Source organism: Enhydra lutris, unplaced genomic scaffold (genome assembly GCF_002288905.1).
Source record: "Enhydra lutris kenyoni isolate GAN:26980312 unplaced genomic scaffold, ASM228890v2 scaffoldscaffold91, whole genome shotgun sequence".
NCBI classification, from domain to species: Eukaryota; Metazoa; Chordata; class Mammalia; order Carnivora; family Mustelidae; genus Enhydra; species Enhydra lutris.
The window spans coordinates 2,996,074-3,009,929 of NW_019154175.1; the positions used below are offsets into that span (position 1 = coordinate 2,996,074).

Consider the following 13,856-nt stretch of genomic DNA (forward strand, 5'->3'; position numbering starts at 1 on the left):
CCTCAAGACTCATCTCTCTGGATGTGAACAAACATCCCAGGTCCGTGAGCTGCACCCTCAGACGCCGCGTGGGGATCCCGCCCCGCCCTGACCACTCTTCCATGAAGGACCCTTGGTTGAACAGCACCGCTCTTGGAGTAGAGACTTGAGCGGGGCACTCCCTGGGGTGGGGCGGCCTTTCTCTGCCCTGACTCCCTGTCTGTTCCCGCGGCCCAGGGGCAGTTCAGCCCCTTGAGCTGTTCTGTCATCCATCAGGGCACACCACAGACATGGCTTCGACTCACACCCTCAGGTCTGGTACCTGGGGTCTATTTCAGACCAGCCTGCACTCTCCCAGGACCAGTTTCTTAAACTGAATTGCCAGATTTTACTATCATCCTTCCTGCATTATTTTTGTGATTAAAAGGAGGTTAGGACTGTTTAAAGCTGATCGTGTCCATCCACTTATAGAAAAGCCTTGTGATGCGTTATTAGGTGTTAGGATGCGGTAAGAATGGGGAGCACCCAACCAAGAAAGGGAGCCTCCCGGAACGTGTGCAAGAGACCTCGTCTGGCCCCAGTGTATGTTCCATGACATCTCACCCTGCCCCAGCCAGGCAATACCCTTGAGTTCTGCTGAACTTGTCCTTAATGACTTTTGCTCATGATAATGGCTCATTGTGCTGTGCTCTGCACCAGCGCTGTCCTCCCCTGACTCAGGCTTTCTCCAATGGCCTCTCCAATGGCCTCTTGCCCCAACACCTTGTCCTGGGCACCCCTCCTCTACGGTGACGCCTGTCCCAGGCTAGGAGCTCCAGCTTTGTAGTTACCAACTCCCCCTGGACTCTGAGCTCCGTGGGGCAGGACCTGTGGACTGATGGCTAGTATCTCCCTCTGACGTAGCACTGGAGCCTCGCTGTAGTGACAGCTGATAAACATTTGCTAGATAAGCGTGTTAAGCGTGTTAAACTTCTCCCCATCCTCTCAGGAGCATGCTGTGAAAGTGTCCCCAGCAGATCCTTTGTCCCTCTGCCCGAGGCAGAACAGCGTGCGGCTGGACCCCAGGCTGTGTGTTTGCACTTGGTTTACACATCCAGTGGGTAGGGGACCTCTCTGCCCTGATGAAGGAGAACCCAGCCCCAGCCCAGCAAATGGCTTTGTAGCCCAACAGCCTCCTGCCCCAACCAGCAGCGGTACTGAGCATTGCAGATGGAAGAAGGCAATCTTCAGACCCCTTTACCTGAATGTCACACATACTGGGCAGGTGGTGGCCTCGGGTCCACACAGGCCCATCTCAAGGCCCTGCAGGGCCTCACAGGGAAACTGGCAGGAGCTCGCTGTGGCTGCACCCTTGGGGTGGGGGGCAGGGACTTGATCTGTAAATTCCCACTTTCCCCAGCAAGATGGAATCAGGCAGCTCATCTCTGTGGATGTTCCCATTTAACCAGACTTTTCAAAGGATGGAAGATTTACTAGAAAAAATTGCATGCAGACATCAGAGAATGGGATAATTGGATCCAGGTGGTATGTTGGGTTGGATGTAAAGAGACTGTGCCATACGATGAATGTTATTGGACAGGAAAAGTTTCTTCTTCTCTCCCTTTTCAAATGTGTTCTGTGCGGGCAGAGTGTCTCAGCCCAAGCCCAGCTGAAAGCCCTTCAGAGACAAGTTGGTGGCATTCAATGGGCTTTCAGCAGAGGTCACCATTTTCACGAGCCTGGCCAGCTCTCGAAGGACTTGAGTGGCGGGCAGACAGAGAGAGGAAGATATGCTTCTGCCCCTGGTGAAGGCAAGAAGGAGCCTTGGGCCGGCCACCCCCAGAAACACATTCCCCTTAGCTGTAACCCCACCTTGCACCCGGCAAACAGATGAGAGAGAGGCCATTGATTCCCCCGCCCCCCAGTGTCACCTCTTTATGGACGGTGACAGTGCAACTACCGGTGGGAGTAATGTAGATGAGTCTGAACACACATCAGCCAGTCCTCACTCCCTGATCTAACTTTGCTGTCTTTCCTCTCTCTGCCAGATCACCAGGGTCCCCGTGGAATCCTGTGAGCAGTACACAACTTGTGGAGAGTGTCTGAGCTCGGGGGACCCTCACTGTGGCTGGTGCTCCCTGCACAACATGTAAGTTGGGGATCGTTCCAAAAAGGAGCCTGGAATGCAGATGACCAGGTGCTTTCCTGGGACTGTTGATGAGGATGTGACCGGGGTTTCCAGGGTGAGAGGAATTTCCAGTAATTCTCATCCAGGTTGGAGAGCAGGAAGAGAGGCCGCAGGCAGGTGGGGGTCTTTCTTTCCCAGCATCATGCCTTTGCCTTTCATTTCACTTCCAAATTCTGCCCTCCTAGCTGCTCCCTAGTCTGCACCTTGTCAACGCTGGGAAGGGTAGTGGCACCAGAAGAACTCACCAGGGAAGCTATAGCATTCTCTCTGCTTCCCCAGAACCTCGTCAGTGCATCCTGCCACCTGCCGCCCGCGTGCAGATGGCAGTGCTCCAGGGTGGGGTTGGGGGTGGGGGATCTGGACTCCAGTGAGCTGCTGTGTGATCCTGGATGGTCCGCTGACCGCTCTGGGCCTCACTCCCCCAGCGCTGAATAAGGATAATGCCTACCTCTCAGGTACACTGTGGGGATTAAATGAAATAATAAAATGCTTTGCAAATAAGGAATCGCAGAATAGGCTGTACAAATCAAAGTAATTATTATGAACTCTGAACCTTTGGGAGGACCCTTCTGGCCTCATTAATTCATGATTTCAAGAAGTCTGTGTCTCACTCTCACTAGCCTCACACCCCTATTCAGATACACCCGGCCCCTTGAATACCAGCTCAATAGAAATGCAAAATCACACTTAAACTTCCTAATTCGAAGGGCCCCAGAGGGAGAGAAGAGGGTGAAAACCGAAAGGCAGGAGCTGGCTAGGAATTCTGTTCCCCAACGGACTTGGAAGCTCCCTGGCTCGCCGCCAGCCGGCAGAGCATCTCCATGCAATGAGCGGGGTTTGGGGTGGAGGCGGAGGCGGAGGGCCAGAGTTCAGGATCCTGCACAATAGCTCTTGGCTTCCCGCCTCTGTGGCAGGTGTTGCAAGGCCTAGGGAGGGAGGGAGGGAAGCAGGCGCCTCACAGATGCAAAATCCGGACTGGATTTGAGCCCACAAATACTGGGTTCCCGGCTTGGGTTTGGAGGTAAGAGGCTGTTCAAGAAGTTTTGTAGAAAACGTTCCTGCGGGGACAGTGAGTCACCGTGTAGGTGAGACAAGGGGTGCAGCTGCTGCTGAGCACTGGAACGGCTGATGTGGCCACCCCTGTGTTTCCCCTCCGTGGAGCTGACCGGCCTCTCTCATCAGGTGGATTTCTTCCTCATCAGGGACCCTGAGGGCCGCCCGCCCCCTGCACAGTGCCCAAGGCTACCTGCCCTCTCCTCCGGCCATGGGCAGGCCCCGCCCACTCCCTCATGGCCCCGCCCACTCCCTGCTCTCTGCTCTGCCCGCCCAGCCAGGGTGCACCGGCGCTTCTCCCAGGTGGAACACCCCTTACAGATGGGGGATTGTCATTGATTCACCGGCAAGGACAACCGTGTTCCCCAGCTCATGCTTGAGCCTACTGATCTGTCACAGTGCTGGAGTCTCCCGGCGGCCCCACACCACTCCTGTCTTCCTCCTGTCTGGGTGGGCTGTGGCTTCTAGAACCCCTGAGCCGCCACATCAGGATAGATTGCCATTTCCTCCGTCCTCTGAGCTCCTTACCTGTGGCGGAGAATCCCTCCCACCTACGGGGCACACCTCTCCCTCCAGCCTGTCAAGAGCCCTTGGAAACAAGCTTTTTCCTCTTCGTGCCCAGAGCTTGCTCCTCTTCGGTCCCCCTCGTGGTCAGCAGGCCCCCCACCGTGCCCTCGCACCTGCCACCCGTGGCCTGCCTGGGTGGGAAGGAGTTGATGGGCCCAGTTCCAGTTCCCAGGCCCGCACACTGGACTGTAACAGAGGCCCAGGGAGATTGCTGAAGAGGCTTTAGGTCTGGGGTGGGATTTGAAACCTTCCTGTCTCTTCTGTGTGCCTGGCTCTTGCAAGTGTGTTATTGTCTCCAAGGCTATTTATCTCTGTTAGGGCTGTTGCCATAAATAGTATGATAAAAAAGAGCCATTTCAGTGAGTCAATGAGATAAAGGCCCCAGTCAAGAGCTCACTTTAGAGCTATCTTAAGGATTCACTTAAACCTCAATAATTCTTTTCTTTGACAGCATTCATATTTAGATCCATTATGCGCCTGGAAAGGAAGCAGGGAGGGGCGGGGGAGGGGGAGATGGTGGGGGGGGGGAATCACTGCGTGATTGTGGCATCTTGTGGTATGTCGGGGGGGGATTTGGTCTGGAGAAGCACCAGCCCTGGAATGTGCTCGCCTGTGACATGGGCGGCCAGCAGATGCCCCGCTCGCAGGCGTCCCCGTGCCCACCTGCCGCCCCGGGGCAGAGATGAAGCTGTCGGGAGAGACGGCCGGCCGCACAGCTTTCTGACGGAGGCAGCCCCCCCACCCATTCACCCCAGTCTGCTTCTCTGTTTCCAGGAGTTATTTCACAGTGCAGATATTTATTTAAGGTACAGCATGTGACAGGGAGACCATCTCAATGAATAAAACATGGTCCCTGCCTTCAGAGAGCCATTAGTCCAGCCACAGGATCGCCTGCAGGCCGTCCCACACAGTGAAGACCTGTCCCATCTTGGACACCTTTTAGGGTAGAATGATAACATTAATAGTCATCATCATTAATATTATTATAAGGGCTGAAAAGTCATTTTCTCTTTTTTAATGAGTTATTTATTTATTTGAGGGAGAGAGCGCATAAGAGCAAGGGAGCAGGAGGAGTGGCAGAGGGAGAGAGAGAGAGAGAATCTCAAGCAGACTCCCCACTGAGCACAGAGCCCCACCCAGGGCTCCATCCCAGGACCCCGAGATCATGACCTGAGCCGACATCAAGAGTTGGGTGCTCAACCAACTGAGCTGCCCAGGTGCCCCCAAAAAGCCATTTTCTAAGTACTCATGTATTTAATCCTTACGCCAGCCCTGTGAGGTAGGGTATTATCACCATCCTCTCCATTTTATGGTTAAGGAAACTGAGGCACGGAGAGAATAAGGCACTTGCCCAAAGGGACACCATAGTATGCAGTGGGCCTGCGGGGAGGAGGGAAGCTTCCAGGCAGCAGGGCCCCAGAGCTCACATGCTTAGCCTCTTCTGGGCTACCCCTCACATTCCCCAGATTTGCTGCCCTTGCTCGCCACACAACCTGTAAAAATGCTATCTATCGGGAGCTATTCTTTTCTTTATTTTTTAAAGATTTTATTTATTTATTTGAGAGAAAGAGACAGAGAGAGAGACAGAGATAGCTAGAGAGAGCAGGAGCGGGGAGGAGAGGGAGAAGCTGACTCCCCACTGAGCAAGGAGCCTGACATGGGGTTCGAACCAAAGACCCTGATCTCATGACCTGAGCCAAAGATGTTTAGCCAACTGAGCCACCCAGGCGCCCCCAGGAGCTATTCTTTATGTCTAAACTGTACCTCTCATGTTGGGGGTGAGTCCCACTTCCTCTTAGTCTGTGTTTAACTGTGATCAGGACCATCTGGGAGTCACCCAGGCCCTCTGGGCTAAATGAAAAGCATAAGGAGAAGACAAGCCAAGAGCCTCAGAGCAGCAAACCGCTCTTAAAACCCCCAGGGGACCGTGGAGCCCAGCAGATGGGTCTCAGAGGCCTGACCTCTTGTGAATGTGTGTCCCTGGCAGGTGCTCCCGCAGGGACAAGTGCCAGCGCGCCTGGGAACCCAACCGATTTGCAGCCAGCATCAGCCAGTGCATGAGCCTCGAGGTGCAGCCCAGCAGCATCTCAGTGTCTGAACACAGCCGTCGGGTAAGGAACGCCTCCTGGGGGCCAGAGGGAAGGCAGGAGGGGGGGCCGGGGGGGCGGGGGGCCGCACAGAGCACACACGTGGTGTGCGCGTGTTCCTTTAACACGTGCACGTGTGTCTGTCACTAGATCTCACTTTAAACACTCCAAGGAAACGCTGTGTTTATAGAAAACCAATGGTAGCTCCTATTGTAAAGGGCACAGTCATTCTCTGTACTCCCTGCAAACTCATTACCCATTGATCTGTTTTGTAAATCTAGATTCTGCATTTAGTAACAAACATCTACAACATAGTGCGATCCGATACTAAATAACACATTGTTTGTTACATGCTCTGTTTACATTCCTCCACTTCATGTGGTTTTTCACACAGACCTTAGAGTTGCCTCTGTGTGTGTGTGTGAGAGAGAGAGAGACAGAGAGAGGAGAGACAGAGACAGAGACAGAGACTGAGGCTTAAGTCACAGTCAGTATGTACTTAAAGAGAATATTAAAGAGACTAAAACAGCCCTAACCACCTGTCGAGGTACAACCCCAAATATTTCATGTCCTTAGGCCCTGCATGATTATTTCATTCTGAAGGTTTTATGAGCATTTACGGATGTTAATTAGTTAATGAACCTTCCAAGATTTCTGTTCATTCATCCCCCACCAGGAGGCTTTGGCTCCCATGGAGCCGAGGGAACAAATAGGGGAGTTTGTACCTAAGTCTCTCGGCCCCATGGAAACGAAACTGGGGCAGGGATTCAGCAGCAAACAAATGTTTGGAGAGGCTAGGTGACACTCACTGTGAGTGAGAAGCCACGGCAAATAAATAGAGCCAGGTGTTGGTGGGAAGACAATGGGAGACCTATGTACACTGTGGCTCCCGACTTGGAGGCTGGCGGGGGTGGGGTGGGGTATTGTCGCCATGCACACTTATGGTCACCCCCTGTTACTAGAGGAAGCCAGGCGTATTTTTTACCTATTGTGTCAAATATCACTTAGATATTCTATTGTGTTGTGAACACTCATTTCTGGCGCTCAGTGTATTTTTACCATTCAGAGGAGGGTATGCAAACTTGAAAAAGCTGGAAAGTGCTGGCCTAGATCATTGGAACCCAGAGGTAGCTGCTGACATCATCGGAGCTATTGGTGTCCACGTTCCTTGCTTTCTCTGGTCCCCACAGTTCCTTGTGAAGCCACCGCCGTACTGGGCAGGGGCTGTCAGCAAGAAGGGCACCTAGGGTTGGGAGCACAGAGAGGCAGAAACTCTAGGACACTCGCCATCCTGATAAGCAGCCGCTGAATCGTAGCCAGGGAGAGGGCTAGCTGTTGCCCACCAACCCGGTAACCCTCCAGACTGGTAAGCCAGCGTTACAGCTTGTTTGCTAAGGGCTCAGCTCAAGACTTGCTTTCCAGGGTCATGGTTTCATGTCAGAATGACAAGAGTAAGAGGAATTTTGGTACCTTTCCCTCTAGGGGCCTTCACCCAGTCCTTTATGAGGCTGGCCAAGACTGAAAACTAAACTCAATGATATTAATAAAAGCCATCAACTCTGCACTCCAGTAATTATTCTGTGTCAAAGCCAGAGGACCACTAGACCAATGTCCTTCCTTAGATATGAGCTCGGGGGACACGAGTCTGCAAGCAGACCACAGCAGGACCAGTCCCGGAGCTCTGGTCCCCAGAGACCCTAGAACTCTCTTCCTATCGTGTCTTCTCTTTCCTCCTGAGGCTTTTTGCTCCACCCACAGCTCAGCCTAGTTGTGAGTGATGCCCCCGACCTCTCTGTGGGCATCTCCTGTGCCTTCGGGAACCTGACCGAGGTGGAGGGACAAGTGTCTGGGAGCCAGGTCATCTGCATCTCTCCAGGACCCAAGGATGTCCCGGTCATCCCTCTGGATCAAGGTAAGAAGTGTGTGCCGTGGGAGTCACATGCCAGGGGCTGCCCTACCAGAATGGTCAAGAGTAGGGGCACCTGGGTGGCTCAGTCGTTAAGCATCTGCTTTGGCTTGGGTCATGGTCCCAGGGTCCTGGGATCCAGCCCCATATCAGGCTCCCTGCTCAGCGGGAAGCCTGCTTCTCCCTCTCCCACTGCTTGTGTTCCCTCTGTTGCTATATCTCTCTGTCAAATAAATAAAATCTTAAAAAAAAAAAAAGAATGGTCAAGAGTAGAGTGCCCAGGGGACGGGGTGACGCACAGAGGGCAGAGGGGGCGGGGTAGGAGTGCCAGCACAAAAGTTTCCTGACCAAGCCTTCATATCACGGATGCTAACATGGGCTTATACAGCTCCTTTGAGCCTGAAAGCTACTTGTCATGGCCCAAAGCAAAATTCAGGAAGAAGGAAATCCTTTGCTCCCATTTGGGTTAAGTCTGCCCATGTGCAGAGAGTTTTCCCAGATTTCCCTTCCCTTCTAGGAATGACAGTGGCTCTAGCCAGTGATTTCCACTGGGGTTCTCCCCATGGAACTGGGGGCTTGAGGGGTTCGGGCCTCATATTTCCTGAAGTCTTTCAGTAACTGAACATACCTCACCAAAGCAAGGGTTTCCGTGGGGTGTGGTTCATTCCGTTTCCCCTAAGAAGGGGGTGGGAGGGTGGTGGCTGGGTCTCAGTGATGGGTGTCTCAGCAGGACCAAGGGGACCCTCTTGGGAGGCGATGCCTCATGCAGTTTTCATCTACCATCTATGCCCCAAGAGAGCCCTGGACCGGTTTAATGGATTACCCTCAGATTCTCCACTGGGCCCCCAGGTTGTGTTACCCTCTCCTTTTTTTTTTTCCTACCCCCAGACTGGTTTGGGCTAGAGCTACAGCTGAGATCCAAGGAGACAGGGAAGATATTTGTCAGCACCGAGTTCAAGTTCTACAACTGCAGCGCCCACCAACTGTAAGCACCCACCGGGCGGGGGCCTTGCCCCGGGCATGGATACAGGTGTGGGGTTCTCGCAGCTCCAACATGCTGGCTTCCCCTCCTAGTCTCCCCCGGGGCCCGGCATACGGTCTGGGACAGAGCAAGCTCTCCATAAACATTCCTTTTCAGTTCTGTTCGGTTTATTGTGTTATGTTAAACAGAATGGCGCTCACTGTCCAAGCCGCTGATCTCATCCAATCTCCCTTGCCTGGACCCCCAACAACCCTGCCCCCAATTCTCAAGCTTAGACGGTAAACAGAGAGTTTGATGTGAAGACAAAGGTCATGGTCCAAAGACCCTAAGACCAGTTGGTGGTGGCTTTGAACGGAGAGATTGACAATGAATGTAATTAGACGCATGCTCCATGTCCGAGTCCAAGAGAGACTCGAAGGTAGAAGTCAGCTATGCACACAGCTACCCCCAGAGGAGGACAGGGTATAAAGGCCCCAGGCTGGGAGGGGGAGAGCCGACTTTAATTCCACTGTGGTCCAAACCCAGCCTTCAGCTTTTCAAAGAGGAGGGAGAAACCAGACCAAACTGGCAGCCCCTAGAGGGGCTTGAGTAGGCCCCAGCTGGCCTCGCCAGCCATGTCCAGCAGCAGAACGCTTACCAGTGGTGGCCACAAGCTATGAGCTTCTACAGTGGGGCAGGAAGAGAGACCCATATTTAGTTTCTGTCTATCTTCTCTGGAAGAGAAGCTGAGACTCCTTCTATACCAACTGGGAACTCTATACCTTCTGGTTTAGAAAGAGGGAAATGGGTCTCTATAATAGGGCCTCATAAAGGCCACTGGACCAGTGACCCTGGACATTCCACAAGGAGAGAGATCAAACAACAACACCACACCAGAAGGAGCCAGGAGCAATCATTAGGGATAGTCTATGGACCTGTCCGTCCCATTTCCCAAGACAGGAATAACCTGAGGTCTACATAACTCCAAGGCATCCTGTCTGTAGGGTCCAGGCTGTGGACAAGATGGGCTCAGCAATCCACATGGAGAGAAGGTTTGTGTGCCACTGTACCTGAAAGGAATTTTTAGCCATTAAAAGAGACCAATGAGCCAGTCCTCCCGAGTCTCCCCTTCTCTGATCTTGATTTTTATCATGGGAATCAGCTGCTGGAACTCTAGGATCTCCACAGTAGTTAAGGAAGGAGACACAGTTGAGCCCCACTGAGGTAAGTCAATAGATGTAATGAGAAAGACAGGACAAGTGATAAAAATGTCCTGGGACGGGGGCAGGGCATAAGTACAGAAACTGAAATAAACTAAATCGCCCACTAACCACTGTGTCCCTATCCCAGCTAACCCCGCTGGGGAAAATGCAAGCGTCTTGGTGAAAGAAACTCCCCACCTCCTTCTCAAACTCCAGCACAGTGGTGATGGAATTCATTGTTCGTGAAAGCATCCTCATCTCCAGGGCAGTTCAGTGTGATGTCACCACTTTGCGTTGCTATGGCAACAGAAATGCAGTCACAGGCAGCAAGTTTTAGCCAAAAAATAAATAAATAAATAAATAAATAAATAAATAAAATAAAACACAACAAAAACAAAACAAAAAATACCCAATAATAATTAAAAAAAACCTACTCCTTGACAGCAAAGATTCCATTTTATTGCTGAACACTATCTTACCCTGTTCTACTCCTGGCATTCCTAGCAAAAAGTCACAGAATCAAGTTCAATCCCCTGGTTTTAATATGGTAGACTGAGACCCACAGGGATAAGTGCTGCAGCGAAGGTCACAAAGTGAGCCAGGGGAAAAGCCGGGCTTAATGCCCATCTCATCTTTCTTTGTCCAATTTCATTATTTACTTGCTGAATCCTAAGATATTAGCAAGAACCAGTCGGTGTGGCCCAAGATCAGAAACACAGTCCCTTTGGGCATATCCGGAAGGGGGTAAGACTGATCAGCACAGGGAGGAGGAGGTGTAGATGGGCTAATGCACCCAAAACAGGGTGACAGTTTAGCATGTCACCCCCGGATGGAGACCCATCCACCAAAATGTAAAGAGAGCGGCCACCAGATGGCGCCAGATCGCAGACCCAGCTGTGTCCCTTCCAGGTTGGTCTAGTTGTCAGAGGCTAGATGGGGGGGAGCTGACAAGGAGCAGGAAGACCTACCCCACTGACAAAACCCAACTCCATTATAATGGTCTGGTCACACACAGCCCCCAGGTAAAACTAGAGGGGAAGAAGCGCTTACCCTGGCAAGAAATGCTTGCGACACCCCCATACTACTGCTATGCTCCCCTACCTAGAGACTGAGACAAATTGCCATTTCATGTTGTTATATTGTTAACTCCCCCAAAGCCCAGAAACACATGTGATTGCTCTAGTCTTTGACACTCAAATGTGACTTAAGAGCTGGAAATAACAGGTAATTTGAGCACTTGAAAGTAACACATTTAACATTGTACCTTTCGAAACCATTTCCTACACATTATCTTGTTTGATGCTAAACAGCCCTGTGGAGCAGATAGGAACGTTTTATGACAGACAGATGAAGAACTTCCAATGCAGAAAGTGAAGTGACTTGCTCAAGGTGACCCCAAGTGGCAGTCCAAGCCCGGAATCCTATCTGCCCCATTTCTATCCCCGTGCTTTTCTGTCTTATGTCTTATGTCTCATGCCTTACAAGTGATGGGATGCTGGTAAATATTTAATAGCCAGAAATCAAGAAAAAACCCTAGTATGTAGTATTTGCCAGTTTCTAGGGTGTAAATACTATCTCCATGGCTGATTTCAAGTTATTAACATGATGCCGACCTCTTGCAAAATTCCTAGAAATGTAAATAATCAGCTCTCCTGAGCCGATGCAGGCCAGCTCTCACATACCACTGCTCTATAAGTTACATTTTTTCCACTTTAGACTCTTTTTTTTTTTCCCAATTTTCTGGTCCTATGAACATCTTCAAAGGAGATTCCACATTTCTTGGTGCCCCACGAATCAGTCCTCCTGAGAGAAAAGCTAGGATAACCAGCCTCCATCATAACACATGGGCTACCTGGGACCCTTACCTTCCCTGTCTGCTCCCTTCTCTTTGCCTCTTACTGTCTCCATCCTTGCAGGTGCCTGTCTTGTGTCAACAGCGCCTTCCGCTGTCACTGGTGCAAATACCGGAACCTCTGCACTCACGACCCCACCACCTGCTCCTTCCAGGAAGGCCGGATCAATATTTCAGAGGTAAGCAGGGCTTGCCTTGGCATGGTGACGTTTCCCAGTGCATCTGAGTGACCCTCCCTTTTCAGGTGGACAGTCCAGCAGCTTGTCCATCTCCCTGCCCTGACCCATCTTGGTCTTCCTCCCAGAGATTCTACATATTAGAAAGACCCCATTATTATAAAACTCAAAAGAAAAAAGAAAAAGTGGCAGAAAATATCCCAAGGCAGAGAAATGTGCTGTATCTTCTAGAGTCCTAAGACTCTTCTACATTCAAAGGCTTGAGGGGAACTGAGGGTTGAGACTGAAAGCTGAGAGGACATATCCAACCAACCAGACTCCATTGTCTAGAAGAGGGCAGTGGATGGCATTGATTCTTTGAGTCTAAGGCCTTTGCTTGGCTGCAGACATAGTGTGATTCAATGAAACATTCACTCTCAATCATTCTTTCATGCCAACCTCTCTTCCAACTCCAAGTTTCAATGATTCTTTGACTCTGATGTATGACTGGGTGGGTGGCCTTCTAGAAAGAGAAGGAAATTCAGCTGGTGAAAAGAACCAGGCCTTGCTAAAAAGTCCCAGTCTGTTATACAGCCAGTGTTCCATCCCCAAGGCCTGGCCCACCTTTGTTATCAACACCGTGAAATATCACATTGCTTGTCTTTCCAAGGAATATCTCATCGGATGAGTATCCAGTGATGTTGACTTTCATACACATTCACAGCTTGCCTTGGGAAAATGAGGCATGCTTGGTCGCTTTCCCTTTCTTGTGTTTAATGGTTTTCACACCCTAGAATGGCCAGTTGGTTGGGTTTGAACAACTGTAGAGACCTACGTATTCATATAAGTGGCACACGTGTGTATACACACATTCTCCTCTTCTTCCACCTTTTAGAAAATCTGCAAGTGTAAGTAAGTGACAGTGTAGCTTGTGCATATTCTGCTGTATTCTTTCTACATACCTGTTGCCATAGCACTAGACTAGAAGCTTCTTAAAGGCAAAAATTACATCATATCTTTAAATCCGCAGTGTCTTCTTCTGGGAGTGTTTGCAGAATGCATGCCTGAAAGAAGGAAGGAATGGCCACTTTACCCAAATGCCACTAGAAAGGGTTCCTTGGATATCATTGTCCCTGATTTCAAGAAATAGAGTCTTATGGAAAAAAAAAAAAAAGAAAGAGAGAGAGAGAGAAATAAGAGTCTTCTAATGTCTCCTAGTCATGATAGAAATGCTAGTTGTTTCCATGAATAAACATAAGAAAGTATATATCAAATCATCATGATACATTCTTCAAATATCTTAGAATTTCATTTGTCAATTATATCTCCAAAGGTTAAAAAAAAAAAAATTAAGTAAGAATATAGTAGGCCTTGAACTGTTTCTCAAACACATACCCATGGCCTTGAATTCCGCTGAGTTTCTGAAATAATACGTGTTACATTCAGCCAGAAACATGGGATGTGCCCATCTTGAAAGAGAGAAACATAGATGGTGCCCACCGGTGGTGTTTAAGACAGGCCATCTGCAGGTGCCCCAGCGTGATGGAACCAGTTATGTAGTGCCCTGAAAACCTTCCAGAGAAAGATTTTCCTCTAGCCAGCCGGTGTGCTTGGATGTAGCTGGCCTAAAAGAGCTGCCCTGGTCTGAGTGGACATTGGAAATTAATCCCAACCCTGGGATTCTGCAAGCGTGCGGCACAGTTCTCAGGCCAGTCTTCTTACTCAAAGGAAAGGACCCAAGGGCCATGGGTACAGAGTGGAGGGTGGTTCACCCAGCCAGGGAGTCCACAGGAGAATGGCGAAGGGAGGTGAGGCGGACAAGGAACAGCAGAAGCCGCAGACGGCTGCTCGGAGGCAAAGGCCGGCATGAGAAGATGGTGCTGAAAGGTCTCAGAAACTGACCTTCACGTGGGCCCTTCCTCAACTT

At 50.6% G+C, this 13,856-nt stretch overlaps 1 protein-coding gene across 1 annotated transcript in view; it reads left to right on the top strand.

Annotated features, from left to right (window-relative positions):
- LOC111162356 (plexin A2) overlaps positions 1-13,856 on the top strand; it is a 207,374-nt gene that overhangs the window by 129,589 nt on the left and 63,929 nt on the right. The window contains exons 5-9 of the mRNA XM_022526720.1: positions 2,007-2,107; positions 5,754-5,877; positions 7,612-7,765; positions 8,648-8,744; positions 11,839-11,953. Coding sequence (XP_022382428.1) covers positions 2,007-2,107; positions 5,754-5,877; positions 7,612-7,765; positions 8,648-8,744; positions 11,839-11,953 — 591 coding nt within the window. The remainder of the gene's footprint in view (positions 1-2,006; positions 2,108-5,753; positions 5,878-7,611; positions 7,766-8,647; positions 8,745-11,838; positions 11,954-13,856) is intronic.